Source organism: Callithrix jacchus, chromosome 16 (assembly GCF_049354715.1).
Source record: "Callithrix jacchus isolate 240 chromosome 16, calJac240_pri, whole genome shotgun sequence".
Classification (NCBI taxonomy): Eukaryota; Metazoa; Chordata; class Mammalia; order Primates; family Cebidae; genus Callithrix; species Callithrix jacchus.
In genome coordinates this window covers 88,168,336-88,185,336 of record NC_133517.1, presented here as the reverse complement: position 1 = coordinate 88,185,336, position 17,001 = coordinate 88,168,336, and the positions used below count along the sequence as shown (strand labels likewise).

At 36.2% G+C, this 17,001-nt stretch overlaps 1 protein-coding gene across 7 annotated transcripts in view; it reads left to right on the top strand.

Moving 5' to 3' along the window:
• Positions 1–17,001, top strand: part of LOC103788657 (uncharacterized) — a 304,484-nt gene that overhangs the window by 264,585 nt on the left and 22,898 nt on the right. For 3 of the 7 annotated variants that reach the window (XM_078353346.1, XM_078353344.1, XM_078353350.1), the window contains 3 exons: positions 11,081–11,122; positions 16,128–16,223; positions 16,323–16,458. Coding sequence is in view for 2 of the 7 variants with exons in the window: in XM_078353350.1 (XP_078209476.1) it covers positions 11,081–11,122; positions 16,128–16,223; positions 16,323–16,422 (238 nt within the window). In the remaining 5 variants the exon portion in view is untranslated. Of the gene's footprint in view, positions 1–7,576; positions 7,655–11,080; positions 11,123–15,490; positions 15,571–16,127; positions 16,224–16,322; positions 16,459–17,001 lie in introns of all 7 variants that reach the window. The other 4 variants (XM_078353347.1, XM_078353348.1, XM_078353349.1 and 1 more) reach the window with 3 other exon arrangements.

Below are 17,001 nucleotides of genomic sequence, written 5' to 3'. Positions count from 1 at the left end.
GCTAATTTTGTAATTTTGTAGAGGTGGGGTTTTGCCATGTTGCCTCAGCTGGTCTTGAACTCCTGGGTTCAGGCAATCCCCCCACCTTGCTTTCCCAAAGTGCTGGGATCATAGGCATGAGCCACTGTTCCAAGTCATGGTCATAGATTTTTAAATCAGATAGATCTGGATTAAATTTTGAGCTCAACCACAGCTGCATGACCTTGGGTATGCTTCTTTTTCCCTTATCTGCTAAGTTAGCATGCTATGTTAGCATGATAGAATTAAATCAGAAGAGAAGAGAAAAAGTTTAGCCCAGAACCCAGCACACAGCAGCCATTTGATAAACCATAACTACTGCTGTTGTGAAGATTCTTGCTGATGTTGCTGATGGTGCAAAGTATGCTAAGGCAAGAGTAGAAAGAGCCTCCTTCCTGTATTTGTCATATCCTCTCAACAATGATTCCACCAATATTCATGAAGTGTCTACCATGTGTTCAACAGAGTTAGGCATCTGGTGTAAAGGAATAAACAAAACAGGCCTGCCTCCTTGTGTTCATTATGCTTAAGGAGTAGTTATAAGGTGAACATTCCATTGAGATCATAAACATAAATATAGAAATGCAAATAGGGATAAGCTCTCTAATAGAAAATTCATAGTGCTATGGAAGAATTTAAAAGGGAAAAGAAATTTGGCTGAAATGTGCAGAATGGTCTCTCTAAGGATCTACTGCTGAGACCTGAAGAAATCGAATGAGATAAAAGGCAAATAAACAGATGAGAAACCCTCCAGGCTTTGGATGTGCACTTGAGGCACTGCCAGAAGACTAGTGTGGCTGAAATGCATAATGGGGAAGAGTGATGTGATATGAAGAGAGAGAAGTAGACAGGGGCCTGAACCAACCACTTGTTAAAAGTTGGAGTTATTTTCCTAAAGGCAATGAAAAGTTCTTTTGAATACAGGAGTGACAGTATTGAATCTCTATGATTTAAAGAACACTTTGACAGCTTTGCGGATGATGGAGTAGGGAGATGCAGAGCATAACAGGATGACCAGTTAAAAGCATTTTATTATTCCAGGGAGGATATAACAGCAGCTTAAGGAAGCCTCATGGCAGTAAAGAAGGAGATGAATGAATATTTTATATGCATGTACACATATATATGGCAGATACAACTTTATTTACTCTTATGTTTTTAAATCTGTAAAACAAAAGTCAGAAAAGTTAAAATAACTTGCTTGTGGTCACATAGGTAGAAAGTAGTGTTACTGGAACCTGACCTTTGAGCATTATTCTATTCTGTGTTTGCCATCTAATCCAGAGGATGAGTCTAGATTCTACCCCTCTGCACTGGTACCAGTAATTCCTTTCAGCTTCTGAACCCTCGGGCTTGCAGTGACTGAGGAGACAGCAGCTGTGCTAGGTGCATCATTGAGCTAACCACAGCCAGTTTCCAATAGGTCCCAATATCAGTATCACCAGTGGCCCTAGACAGTCCCCTCGAGAGTGCTCTAGGGTTTCAGAAAAATGGCCTTTTTAGAAAGTGAGAGGAATCATCTAAGCTTTACTCTCATACATTAGAAAAAGTGGAATAGTAATTACTTGTACTGTGGGATGCTGCAGATAATTAAACAGAGGAATATAAGTAAATGTTTTGAAAGGAAAATGGAAGACCACTGAACCAGAAGTGTTTTGATCAGGTGGCAAATAAAGATTCAGAGGAGATAGTTAAAATAATACGCTTTTTTTGGAGGGAAGGGGAAAGGGGGATAGACTGATTATAAAGCATCAAGATCTTGACATGGTTTCAGAGAGGAAACATGGAAAAATATATCAGATATTAGAGTTGGGAAAATACAGTAATAATCGATACCACTATTGAAAGGTTACTATATGCAATTAAATGCATCATTTCATTTAATCTAATCCCACAATAATACTTATTTACATGATATCAGAGAGACCAAGAATTTACCTTGTATCACCCAACTAATGAGTGATGGAGTCAGAATATTGAGTCTGTCCCCAAAGGTAAATTCAAATATTAAATTCTCCTGATACTGAGTGGTGGAGAGGGGCATGAAATGAGTTTTGAATGAATCCTGTCTCTGATTCTTGCCTCTTATCCTAAACAGAAAGAGAAACATAAAGAAGAGTGCAGAAGAAAGGAAAAGAAGTTACCAGTATAGTCTTTGGGATGACCTTTCTTTAGAACACTAAAGGAATAAAGTGAACATTGCAAAGCTTGACAAATGGCACAGGCAAATCCTCGAAGGCTATAACTCTGTGACAGAATGAGGTTTCTTGGGAGTTATTGCAGATACCGGACAAATGGTAGTACATTTTAAATCATGCATGGGGAATAATAACAGTGATGAGATTTCTGTTCTTACTGTCCCCTTCTTTTGTGTGACATATTGTGCAGGAGGTGGGAGAGTTGTGTGGGAGGGGATTTATGCTAGAGCTTAGAAATATTAATATGAGTGAGGTGCCAACAGTCAGAATTTAACTGATTGCCACTTGGTCAAGGAAGTTTATTTCTAGTGAGAGAATATATTGTCAGAGGCAGAAGGAACTTCTACATCCCAGGCCAAGGCTGTTTAGGGAGGAAGATAGTGAGTTGCTGATAAAATTGATCATGGAGCTGTTGCTAGCCATAGTAATAGTCGCCAAGCCCTTTCTATGCCAGGCCCTATTCTAAGTACTTCTCATGCTTTACTACCTTATCGTTCACTTCTCATAACACCCTATATCAGTTGCTCTCATAATAATTCCAATTTTACAGATAAGAAAACTAAGGCAGAGAAAGTTTAAGAAATTTGTCGATGTTTGTACTGCTAATAGGTATTGATTGAGATTTGAGCCTAAGAGATTTGACTGCAGAGCCTGTATGTTTTAACCATTGTACTATCCCGTCTCTATTGCAAGTCCTACATCTGTTTTTTTTAAATTTTCTGAATAATGAGTATACAGATTAGATTTTCTTTCAAGACCCGCTTCACTTTGCTTATATTAAAAACATTAAAAAACAATTATTATGCAGCATTGAAAACTGATTTTAGAAAAGCTTTTTTAGCACAGAACCCTCTATAAATATCTTTCTGTCTTATGTATGTAAGATGGAACCCTAGATAGAAACTTAGGGAATGAAATACTTATTATAGTACTAAATGCACAAAATAAATATTAAACTACTTGATAAGTGTAGGTGGAAATTAACATACTTAATTGTCTAATTCTATAAAGATTATTGTTTCCTTTTAAAAAATTTAGGCTTAACTCTTCTTCTCTTAGCAGGTATACTGGGGGGTGGGTTGGAAATGGATCAAGACTTGATCAAGAGAGTCTCTGCCCTCAAAGGTGTGGCCAATGATGGCATTTGAAGATGAGCCAGGAGCCAAATATTAAGAGGGAGGCTCACTCTACTAAGGCAGAGAAGGAAAGCCTAGTAGACCACCAGACTGGAGATCAGAACCTAATACAGAAAGTGAGGGTCCAGTGTCATGGTGGTTAGCAGGAAGTGGCAGCCAAGGTTAGGAGGAATTAGCGGGACCAGTCAGTGCTGCTGCCTCTGCTTTCTGGTGAAGGCCACCACTGAGAGTTGTTTTGGAGAGCTGCCTATTTAAAGGGCAGCCATAGGTCAAGTTGAATGTCTCTGGCTCCATTTGGAAAATACGTATGAGTGGAAAGAGAACATGGAGTAGAATGACAATGCACTCTCCTTTAGTCAACTGTCACCATTTTTCCTTCAAAAACTCACTCTTTTCACTGTACTTGTTTTTGATCTTTCTTCTCTCATCATAGTCACTCTGATTAAAGTTACCTAAACTTTCGTCCCCTATACCTCACATGGTAGAAATAAAATTTCTGGCCTTCTTTTCTCAGAGGCACTTTAATAGCACCCTGCAGATCCAAATAGGAGACATGGGCTTTTCCAATGTCAGCCAAAAATATATTAATTCGAATGGGAGTCAAAAGAGGGTTGTCACTGTATTAGTTAAAAGCAAAGGTTTTGCTCAGAAAAACTGGGCTCCAGCTACCTCTGCCACTTACTCATGATGTGTCCACTGCCCTCTCTGTGAGGCTTTGAGCAAGGTTATCTGATCAGCTCATTTCAACTTTGTAAAATTGATTGCAGAATTGAGTTGGAGAATACAAACGAGGGTTGTGCATAATAGGCACCTAATAAATGGTGGCTATTATTTTTATTGATATTGTTATCATTAAAATGGTCAATAACTGCAAGGTTCAAACAGTAGGGCAGAAAGAACTTACTTAAAGCACTTCAGGTCCCGTGGGACATAGTGAGCACTCACTAAATGGGCATTACTATTAGCATGATCGTGTTCTCTTTGCAGAACAGCCTAAGAAGAAGCTTGGAATCTATTCAGTAAGGCCACTTTTATCCTCACGGCATTAAAATTCTCTCACTCTTACGTTGAACTGTATTTCAAGCAAAGAAAATACTATCTTCACCTTGACATAAGGTTGTTTTCTATCTTAAAGTATTTGGTCTCTTGTTGGAGTAAAAGAGAGAGAAGACATAATGTATAATGCTTGATTTAGGAGTCAGGCAGAACCATTAACACCATCCTATTTATTTATTTATTCTCCTATTTTGGGGTTCAAGGACTGGGGACTGTATTCCTTTAGCCTCTACTAAGGCACACCTGGCTGATAGAAATTTTAGAGTGGTTTGAGAGCAGAAAATATGAGGCTCATGTATCTCAGTGAATTTAGAAAAGTAGATTGATTAGGTTTAGGATTAGAATTGGTCAGTGGAATAAAAAGCGAATGTTTGAAGAATACCTTTGGAAATATAAAAATTATTCTATCATAAAAATAAAACTAAGACATTTATTAATCTGAGCTTAAGATATTCCATAGAGATAATTCAACCAAATTTCTCATTCATTAGTTCATGTATTCATTCAACAGACATTTATTTAGTGCTTTCTTCTAAGTGCTTAAAATTTACATCATTTTAATCTCCAACACTGGATCTTAGAATTGGACTGAAAAAAAAAAGGCTATTGAAATAAAATGGAATTTTATAGTGTGGACTAATACTCCATTTGTGATTTTTTTTTTTATTTAGCAAGTTCATTTCTTCTTGTTTTGTGTTCCAACCCCACCTTCCAGCCCCATTCAACCTCTGCTTTTCTCTGTCCCAGGTGATCGTAGGAAATTGGAGGGCAGGAACAGAGGCCAGGGTATTTCTGTTCCCATCCTACATGAAAGACGTTCATGCCCCACTCACCTGGCTCAGATGCACTTTCTCTCATTGCTCCTTTAGGCTTAGAGGTCGTCATCCTTTTCCCCTGTTGGTAGTCCATGAGTGCCTCTCTACAGTCTTTGCTGGTTTCCTTACTTCTACTCACTCCTTTGTAGAGAGTTCTTTATTACATTCTCTTCAAAATCCTATCGTTTTGAGCCTTTTTTTCTCCTGCCAGGACATCAACTGATAGATACACGCAGTCAAATAACCCCACCTGTAGAGCTAAGAATTTGATAACAATGTAGCAAAAATGACAATTAAAAACTATCTAAAACAGTCTTAATATTTCAAAAGAGATACTTTTACTACTGAGAATCTTGAGGTGAAACTACTTAACTATTGTTCTAATTCATATTTATATACACATTCCTAGGGATGTATAGATAGGTCATTGATCATTAGTGACTCAGGCAGTGGATTTGCTTGCTAGCTTTTATTGCCTTGAGATTTTTTAAACTTGCATGTTGTTTTGTGTATGTGAGCCCCACATGCCCTGACATATCTGGGAAGGAACATTGAGGCTTTTTCCATAAGAGATTGCTTCACTCCTACTCCTTGCCTCAAGATTTCTCTTGATTATAAGGAATAGTGACAGGAAACCAGAAAAAAAAAAAAACCATTATGTTTTACGGTGTTATAGAAAACTAAATATGGTCTGAGAAGGACCCCCTACTTCTATAGTTGAGTCTTTTTGGATGAACTGTAACCTAGCTTAATGGCAAAACTGAAAACCTAACCTAGTGGTATGCACCTGTAACAATAGCTGAGTGTTGGCCAATCCCAGCAGCCATACTTCAGCCACTCATAGATTGCTGAATGTTCACACTGCCTTCAAATAAGGCAAATGCCAAGTTGTAACCAATCTTGTTGTTTCTGTATTTCACTTCCGATTCCTATGTTACTTTACCTTTTTTCTGTCTATAAATTTCTTCTGACCATGAGGAACTCCTGGAGTCTCTGTGAATCTGCTGTGATTCTGGGGGCTGCCCAATTCGTAAACTGTTCATTGCTCAGTGAAATTCCTTTAAATTTAATACAGCTAAAGTTTTTTCTTTTATCAATAGTTTAATGGGAAAATCAAAAGGAAGAGACAGGAGACAGGCAATCTGCTGTCCTTTTCCCATATGGGTGACAATACAATTGAAGAATAAGTACTGATTAGCTAAATGAAAAGCTCAAGCTGTGATTGTTGAGGAGTTTAACTTTAGGGGAAACTGAGATGCTTTCCCAATCCTATAGAGGTAGAAATGGAGACATATTCAGAAGGCCTTACCTGTGAAATCTGGCCAATAAAACCCTCATATGTCCCAGAGGGAACATCAACAAAATTATTTAGAGGAAATGCTAAGAAAAATACCAATTGAGAATTAAGTAATTTGATTTTTCATACATATCTTACTCTGAAAACCAAAGTAAAAATATTGTTCTGATTATATTAAGAGCAAGTTATAGAAGTATATGTTAGATTTAGATTTGTTAAATAACATATAACCTCTATAGAATCTACTATACAATTATATCGCTATGGGTTGAAGAGTAGAATAATTTATTTCTGCCTGGATAAGAAATAAATGGCTACATTGAAAATAAGATGAAGAGTATCACAGTATTTTCCTATTCTGCTAGATTAGTAAACACATGTAAAAGAAAAATGACATTCAGTCTCTAGCCACTGGGATTGTGGCTAGAGACTGAATGTTTGTGTCTTCCCCAAATTCACATGTTGAAACCTAATCCCTAATGTTAGGGCATTTGGAAGTGGAGCCTTTAGGAGTTGATTAGTCATGAGAGCTCTGCCTTCATGAATGGAATCACTGAATTTATAAAAGAGACTCTCAGAGGGCTCCCTTGGCATTGCCTTCTGTGAACCAAGAAGTGACCCTTACCAGCCAAGGAATCTGTTGGTGCCTTCCTCTTGGACTTCTCAGCCTCCAGAACTGAGAAATAAATTGTGGTTGCTTATAAGCTACTTAATCTATGGTATTTTCCTTATGGCAGTCTAAATAAAGAAGACAATCATGATTTGCTAATCTAATAATGTGTAGCCCATTTCTTTTCTGGAATCTGACATATAAAACCTACATTTGGTTCCCATATATTTTTTCTTAAAAGCAAATCAGGAATATTACCTTTACCTCCAGTCTTCTGATTTCACATTCATTACTTGGTGTTATTAAAAAACTAACAGAGTATAAATGATATAGTGTTTCTTGGTAACCTGGGTTATAATTTGACTATGTCAGGAGACAAACATTTCAAGATTATATGCTATTCTAAGCAACTCATTTATCTTGAGATTCAGTTCTCTTTCCACCAGCGTGAGATTCAGCTTTTTGTGATCTGAGCCCCTTTCTTCTGGGCATTGAAGCATAAACAAGATTAAAAAAAAAAAGAGGTGAGTAGTTGAATGTTCCTTTTTTCCTGTTGATTTTTTTTTCTTTCTGACTAGTTCCTTGGTGTTCAATTACCTCTTATGAATACAAAAGACCTAACTTTTAGAAATAAGATTTTAGCTTCTTTTCTTAATCCACCTTCCTACAAAGTAATTTGGATAGAGACAAGATTGTCTGTATCATTTTGGGGCATTTGTATGGAAAGCCTCTAAGTATCACCCTTTGAAGTAGTTAATTCTTATAACAAAAATGTGTTCCACCTTGATAGCAAGCTCTCTGACAAGGCTGGCCTGGGATATTTTAATACATACAAGCCCTGATGCTAATATTTGCACAGATTTTCTGAACCAAACATAGTCTTAGTTGACATCATGGTATTAGGAGATCAATATGATAGAACTGACAGTGATTCTGAAAAGGATTTTTACGTTGAAAATCTCATTTGGAAAAATTGCCTCGTACTGGTTACTGTAATAGGAGTACTGTAATTACATTAATACATAATTGGAACTTCTCGGTTCCACTTATGTATAATTATAATCTTCAAGTGCTAACTAGGCTTCTGGTAAAGCCCAGGGGGAAGTTTTACTTACATTTCACATTAAGGGAGAAGTACACTTGGTTATTTAATTGTCAACGCTTTTTTCCTTTTTTAAAGAAGATATTTTGGATTCAGGTAAGAGTCATCATTTCTACCTTAAATTTACTCTGACTTCAATATTTTACCTGATCTGATAATACACCTACTGGAACAGTGAAAGTGAAATGAGGCTCTTGACAATTGTATGAGCTCCCTCAGGAAGTTAAACAATATGCCTAACACTCTGCTGGGAACTCTTTAAACAGACCTTTTTCCTCTTTACATACATATAGATATATACAACAACAGAATAGCACAATAGGTAGACAACAAAAGGCTCAAATAAATACCAGAAAGAAAATAAAACAGAAGTAAAAATTTGAAACTAGACATAAGAAACAATTTTATATAAAATTAGAATCAATATATTATTATTTAATAAATGGCTTTATTAGAAACCAAAGGAAACTTTCACTCTGATATAAAGATCAATATAAAATTAAGATTAGGCAATATAAAATTGTTACTTATGCATGACTTCTGTGAAAAAAATTGTAAAAGCACAAATCTCTTTTGATGAGCACACAGGACATTTACCCCAATTTCTTCTTTATTTTATAGATGATAACATTGCATATATTATGCATCAAGTAACTATATTTATTTTCCAAGATAATACCAGTAACGTACAAGTTTAAAAGATCCACTAGTACAGTTACTGCATTAGGAGTACTTTGAAATTTATCCATAATGTTACATGCAATTCTTACTATATGTCTTAATACATTGAACATAGTTCTATCCATACAGGTCTGAACTCTCCTCCATCTTAAAAAAAAAAAAAAAAAAGAAACTTTTTTGTATACTCTAAGTATAAACCTAATAATCTGTAAAATTTTATACCAAGTTTCAATACAAGTTATGTTTGATTCTAGGGAAAAAATAGTTTTATATGTTGCCCATTTTTAAAAACTAGAAGAGGCATGAGAGGGTTAAATTAATTTCTAAGTGTTTTAACTTATTTTAGGACTTGCTTCTCATTGTAATATTCCATGGAGACTAGTTCCTTAGACTGGAAGCTTGTATAGACAGAAGCTGTGTGTGTTTGGCTCAACAGCGGTATATATATATATATATATATATATATATATATATATATATATATATATATATAGTACCAAGCAGCTCAGTAGCTATTTGTAGACTTTTCATGTGAAACTCACAGCTACCATGGAATGACCTCTGTTTCATTCTTGCCAATTAACCAGTATAGGATAACTGTTTTTTTTTTTTTTTTTTCCGCAGTGTTCAATAACCTTTTACAGCTCTTTGATTTCACAGAATAATAGAATTTTATGCCTTGGAGAAAACTTTAGGATTATATGCTCAGTTCCCTTGTAACTAAATGTCTCATTCCCAGGAAAAATAATTTTATTGTGGATCCCAGGTTATTCTTGCTTTTCAAAAGTTAGTATTATTACCAGAGTGAGAGTAATTGAAAATAGGTTTTTGATTGATGTCATATCAATTCTAAACAGTTTGGAAAGGAGCTGTGTCCTAGTTTCACTTTTTATTTTCTACATATTTTGGAATATAGGTTTTAAAGTTACATGTTATCCAGTTAGGAGGAGTAAAATCAAGGAAACTTCAGTATCAATGTCAATAACATGAACTAGACACTTTTAACTAGTTATTGTTCCAAACAAGATTAATATTAATTTAGTGATTACCAAGCTTGTGCTTTTAATTGGTTAGAGTTTCCTCAAACACAGTCAATCCTTCATACACACTATTTCTACAATCTACCTAGCATCTAAAATATTTGTTACAATGTTCATTAGTCTCATTTTTAATTTCAAATATAAAGTTACCATTACTATATATTTTGAACAAATAGGCTATAAATAGAAGTAATCATAATATTAAATATGAAAGCAAAACACTGTCAATTGTACTTTAGCTACATTCTGCCCTGTATATTCTGGATAGGGATCCAGAAGTGAGTACTAATTATTGAGATGATATAAGATATGTTCCTTTACTGTTCTTTTCTTCAGTTATCTCAGCAATACACTGTAGATAACAAATTTATAATTCAGATAATTTTAGTAAAAATTAAATGAGATAAAGATGTCAATTTTTCTCAAATTGATATATAGATTCTATTTTTTTTAGCCAAAATCCCCATAGGTTTTTTCTTTTGATAAAACTGACAATCGAATTTTAAAGTTTATATGAGAATGCAAGGCAATTTAATGTATGGAAACGAGCCAAGGCAATTTTGAAGAAGCTGAACAGATTTGGGAGCTTTTCGCTGAATAATATAAGGTTATATATCAATAAGACATTGGTATATTGGAGCAATAGTAGACAAACTGATCAATGCAACAAAATGCTGTTCCAGAAACAAACTCACATATATTCAGTTACTAGAAATATAATGAAAATGGTAGTACAATGTAGTGATAAAGAAATGATCTCATTCGATAGTACTTCACAAACTGAATATCTATTTGGAAAATAACATGTATCTTGACCCCTACTGCACATTTTACATAAAAATTTAATTCCAGTGAATTAATGATATAAATGTGAAAGGGAAACAAAGCTTACAGAAGACCATCTATCTTCATGACCTTGTCATAGGAAAAGGTTTCTTAGTCAGAAAACAAAGTATTAACTAGATATTTTTAAATATTTAAATGTAATTATATTGAAATTAAGAATTTCTGGTTACTTAAAGACACTACTAATAAAGTCTGAAGGCACACACAGAGAAAAATATTCATGATATATTTATCTGACAAAGGAATAGTTTTCATGACATTTTTTTTAAATTGTACTTTAGGTTCTGGGGGACATGTGCAGATCATGCAGGATTGTTGCATAGGTACGTACATGGCAATGTGGTTTGTTGCCTTCATGCCTCCGTCACCTATATCTGGCATTTCTCCCCATGTTATCCCTCCCTAACTTCCCCATTCCCCTGCTGTGACTCTCCTGCCCCCCACAAAAGACCCCAGTGTATGATGCTTCTCTCCCTGTGTCCATGTGTTCTCATTGTTCAACACCAACCTATGAGTGAGAACATGTGGTGTTTGATTTTCTGTTCTTGTGTCAGTTTGCTGAGAATGATGGTTTCCAGATTCATCCATGTCCCTACAAAGTACACAAACTCATCCTTTTCTATGGCTGCATAGTACTCCATGGTGTATATGTGCCACATTTTCTTTGTCCAGTCTATCATTGATGGGCATTTGGGTTGGTTCCAGTTCTTCCCTATTGTAAATGATGCCACAGTGAACATACATGTGCATGTGTCTTTATAATAGAACAATTTATAATCCTTTGGGTATATACCCAATAATGGGATTGCTGGGTCAAATGGAATTTCTATTTCTCGGTCCTTGACATCCCTCAAACAAATAATCACTTGCAAGTTTGACAACCTAATGGAAAACTGGCCAAAAAGACTTGAGCCCTTCTCAAAAGAGAATGTTCAAAAGGCCAGTAAACTTATGAAGAGGTGTTTAATTTCATGAGTCATCAGGGAAAAGAAAATTAAAACACATATCATGGAAGATGATGTGTTTGTAATATGAATGCATTACAAAGAATTAATATACCACACATGGGTGTGTGTATATAGTTATATGGTATATGGTCTAATAGAACTAAAACTATACTATGTTATAGTTCACAATTTTTAAAAGACTGAAAAAAGAAATAGGAAAAGGGAATCCATTTTGCTGATATGGATCTCAAGAAAGACACAGTTCCCTAGGCAATCCAGTTTATGGACCAGTTATATGGTATATAGTTTAATAGAACTAAAATGATGCTATGTTATAGTTTACAATTTTTTTAAAGCTGAAAAAAGAAATAGGAAAAGAGAATTCATTTTGCTGACATGGATCACAAGAAAGACATGGCTCCCTAGGCAATCCAGTTTTCCAGTGTGGCTACAGAAGTCATTTTGGAACCTCAGCCTAGAGTATGTTGCATGTTTCTTCAGCTCTTCAGGAATTACTAAATGAAAAAAACCCAAAAAATACCAAATATAAGGAGGATATAGAGCAACTGGAATGCTCATAAACTATAAGCAGAAATGTAAATTGGTGTAACCACTTTAGAAAAGTCTTCTCCTAAAGTTCATCATATATATACCTATGACCCAATATATTAGTCAAGGTTCTCCAGAGAAACAGATCCAGTGGATAAGTGTAGGTATAGATATTGATTGATATATTGAAATATATTTTTTATGAAGGATTGGCTCATGTGATTATGGAGGCTGAGAAGTCTCACAGTCTGCCATTTGCAAGCTGAAGGCCCAGGAAAGCCAATTGGATTGTTCCAGTTCAAATCCAAAGGCCTGATCCAGGGGAACTGATGATATAGGTCCCAGTCTGAGTTTGAAGGCCTGAGAACTGGGTTCAATGGTGTAAGTCTAGATCTGAATCCAAAGGCTCAAGAACAAAGATTGATTTCTCAATCCTGTTTGGTAAGCCATTTCTCCTGTGCTCTTGGAGAGATCAGAGCTTTGATTTGCTTTGACAAGTGTATATGGCAATACCTGTTTGGCACTGCCCTTGCTAGAACACCACCAGTTGGTTCATCTGTGTTAAAATGGCACCTGGAAGAACTAAAGCAGGTCAGAGAAAGGACCAAATTTATGAGAGAGATTCTTCTAAAGTTGTGGAGATGCTTTAGTTACTGGCACCAAGTTAGAGAGTTGTTATTACTATTACAAGGGAGAAGTAGGGCTTGTGAATGGGCACGACTGTGGATAGTTAGTTGTATAAGATTCTGTGATTTCCCTTAGTTCTTTTTTTGCCTCTCAGTCATGGCATTTCTTATATTTTAATTTCTATCATTCCCTGATCCTGGCTCCATCTTCTTCATTCTCCCATTATAGTAGTATACTGCTGGCCAGCACTACTATTCACCTTCTCTACGCCAGGGACTGTATTAAGCAATTTTTATGCACTACCTCATTTAATACTCTCCCTACATGACTTACATCACTGTCTATATTTCGCTGATCAGGGGAACTGAGGCCTAGAGAAGTTAAGCAAATTTTCCAGAAGTCAGCCAGTCTGTTGGTGCCAGATCAGCAACATGGGGACTCTGCCTCTAACACTGAACTCTACTGCCTAGGGCATGACCTTCACCCTTCCATCTTGTAGCACCTATCAGTTTGCCTCACCAGGAAAAGAAACAGCTGTTATATATGATTCCACATTCTATGAAGGAGACAGTAAAATAATCCCATGAGTGGCAATAGATCTAAAATCTATTGACTGATGGGGTTATCAGGTCCTTCTTTGGGAACTGTGAGAAAGAGAGTAAAGAATGCCCTCCTGTTGTTTCCTAATATCTGGTAGGAACATTCTAGACTAGACAGAGGAAGGAAGCAGTTATTGGAAATTGAGAGTTAGGAAGGAGTTGAGGACAAGCAGAAGAAACCTGGATTTTGTATTCTCCTTCCTACTTAATTGGTAGCTCCTATGATTTCAAGGTCTATTATAAACTGTAACTCCCATCACACAGACACAACGTGTGTCTGACAGATGTGAGGTCAGAAAAGGCTCCTTTCACTACTCAGGAAGTCTCAGTAAAACCACTGGGGCAATTCTAAGTCTCTGCCTCTGAGACATCCCTCTGGACTCCTTGATTATGTTGCTACTACTTCCATTAAATAAATTCCTCCAAGAAAGGGAGACCTGCTGAGTAAATAAAAGAGTTTGGTGCTGGTCTCTTTCCACTGAGGGAGGGGTATGGCAAATTTGTAACATATAGTGGTGTCAGGTCTTGGTGAAAAGGAAAAACCAGGCAGTGCAGTTGGGGGTTTCCTATGGAGTTCAAACTTGTATAGGACATCTCTTGTACCTTGCATCTAATCCTCTTGGCTCAATCTTTATTTCTGGGCATTGCTGCAGCAATGAATTTTCACAGATGTAACCTGACAGCACTATATATCTCTCATTTTTGGCCTGGGGATTCTTGGATGCAGTAGTGTGGGGTGGATTTGAGTACTTATTAACACTGCATGTGGCCCATTTTGACTAATGGTGGAAAAAAATCTGGTCCCTTCTCTCCCTGAAGTAGACATTTTGAGGCACATTCTCTAAGACTCCTCAGAAGGCCTTGGCTGTATTGAGTTCCAGTTGTCCACTACAGAGATCAGCATTGCTTTCTAACTGAATTGGCTTTCCTTCTCTGTTTCACTCTCTCTAGTCCTTCCATCCTGTTCTCCTATCTTGCTTGCCCTAGAGACTATTTGCACAAAAGCACTTGTCTCAGATTCTGCTTTCTGGAAGTGGGTGGATGACGAAGGTAGGGAGGTTGTAGTGAGTTTCAGGCAAACACAGAGCATAAGTAGAATGGAAAATTGGAAAGAAGAAAGTGTGAATAAGACAAAAAAGGTTGTCAACAGGCCAAATTACAATAACTTTAGTTTAAACATTTAATTGCCTTTTGTGTGAGATTCTAGAACTATGCAGTATCTCATTCTGTAAAATGAGTGTTCCACTAGGTATGACAAAACAGTTGGTTTTGGTAAGGTAGAAACAAGAAGAAAGAGCAGTGAAAAGAATGGATTGGTTGACATCAGGTTACTACAGGGCTCTTTGGTCGTAAAGGTTAGAGCAGTAGGGACTTCCTCATTATCTCAGGTAGACTGGGTTCTTACTGATTGGTGAAATCTGTTTTAAGGAAAAACTGGTTTGTTTGGGGATTTGCCTCCTTCCTTAAAGTTTCAGTTTGATTATGTGACATTTATCATGAGGGGCTCCATTTTGGTTTGGTCTGTTCTGGTCTGCTGGGGCCTAGGACAAGAGACTGGTCTACTGCTACTGCTCGAAGAAGCAGCTCTGATAATGTCTTTTCATAAATAATGCCTTTCCATAAATTTTGTTTGTGTATACATATATACATATTTATCTTATCTTAAAATACATTCAAAAAAGGATTGCAGACAGTTAATGATAATGGAATTGGTGTAATAAACCACAAAGCATTAAACACAATAGAAAAGGCAAAACTGCTTTGTAAATGAAAAGACATTTACATCAAATCTCCACGTCCTGCTGCCTTCGTACAGCAACTGAATGAAACCTTTACATCTGAGTTCCTTAGCAGTTGGAGCAACAGTGAAAACACACACATCTCAGTATTTGGTTGTTGAGAGCAAACTGACTAATCAGAAGTAAACGCTTTCTGGATTTTTGAGCAGTGGGAGTTTATTACATTTCAGGTTATTGAGGATGGAATAAATAATGGGAGATTTCCATTTCATGAAGGAGGTCCTGCCCCAATATTACCAGATGAAAAATGGTAAGAAGTTTCATCTTCTGGTTATTTTTCTTATAATTGTAGATGGAGTTTTGTGGCAAAAATTGGAAATTGTATCACCATGGTTTTTTTATAGTTGGCACATTGGATAATGTAATGAACAACATATTTAATAGCAGAGTTATACAAATTACAGAGGTATTCTCTGGGGGCTGCTTCATCTGTTAGCTCTTCATCAGTGCCAGAGGTATAACATCTAAAATGCTAGAATTTTCTAAAGAAAACAATGGCTCTGGGCTGCTTAAAATGTATAAAAATGTGCTCAAATGCCAACTGATTGAACCACAAAAAATACATTATTTGAAAAACAAGTCAGAGATCAACACTTAACCAAACTATAGTAGAATTAGAATGTAATCCTAATAATGGTAAAGTTTGAGCAAAACTGCAATCCTGATGAACTTTGAGTAAAATAAAATAGTTCCATATTGTAATCCCAGATAATGAAATAAATTAACATGTTAAATAACATTTCTTAATTATGCAAGTATGACAACTGTATTGCAAATGTCCCCACTCTCTTCTGTAACGTATGGCAGATGTTCCTATTGGCCTTTTTCCCTGCTGATCTTGGAAGCAGCCTCTGAACTTCTGAACACAGTACTCCAGATATTGAAAAGAATACGATACTGCAGGTGAGTTGAATACTATTGGTTATTATTTGTATGTTTTAACCCTCTAGATGAGAAAACGTGGCAGGCAAAAAATAATTTCTTCTCATTTGTATAAAACAGACCACAGATCTCACAGTGTCTTCAGGGTGCTCCTGAAATACAGGATAAAATTTGTTCACGGTCTTCAATACCGAGAACAAATAATGTGAAAATGGAATGAGATTTCCGACCTAAGATATCTAATAATCACAATGTGGTAAGTTTTTTCATCTGACTTAAAAAAGTGCTGATATATGGGAATATGAGACAAATCTGAGGTGGAGAAATTTCTTTACCTAAATGAATCACTTTGCAGGAAAGATAAGGCCTACAACAGATATAAATGTCCATTAGGTATTATAATAGCTATTATTTCTTTAATAAAAAGAAGGCAGCAGCAGCATGACAAAACATACCTTCCACTTGGAAGAACATTTCCAAAGATCCCCCACCCCACTGGCTCTCAACTCTCTCCACCATCTCAGCTACAGGTCAGTGTAGAACAGGTACTTAGAATTATTGCAAATATGATTGGCAAAGGGAAAACCACATCTGCAATTGTAAGAACAATAACCAGAAGATGAAACTCTTCCTAGATCATCTCACATTTTTCATCCGATAATATTGGGGCAGGACCTTCTCCAAGAAACACAAATCTCATATGTTATTTATTTCCCATCTTAATTCCTGAAATGTCATGAGCTGCTACTGCTCGAAGAAGCAGCTCTGATTGTTGTCATGGGTGAAATGTACAAAGGAA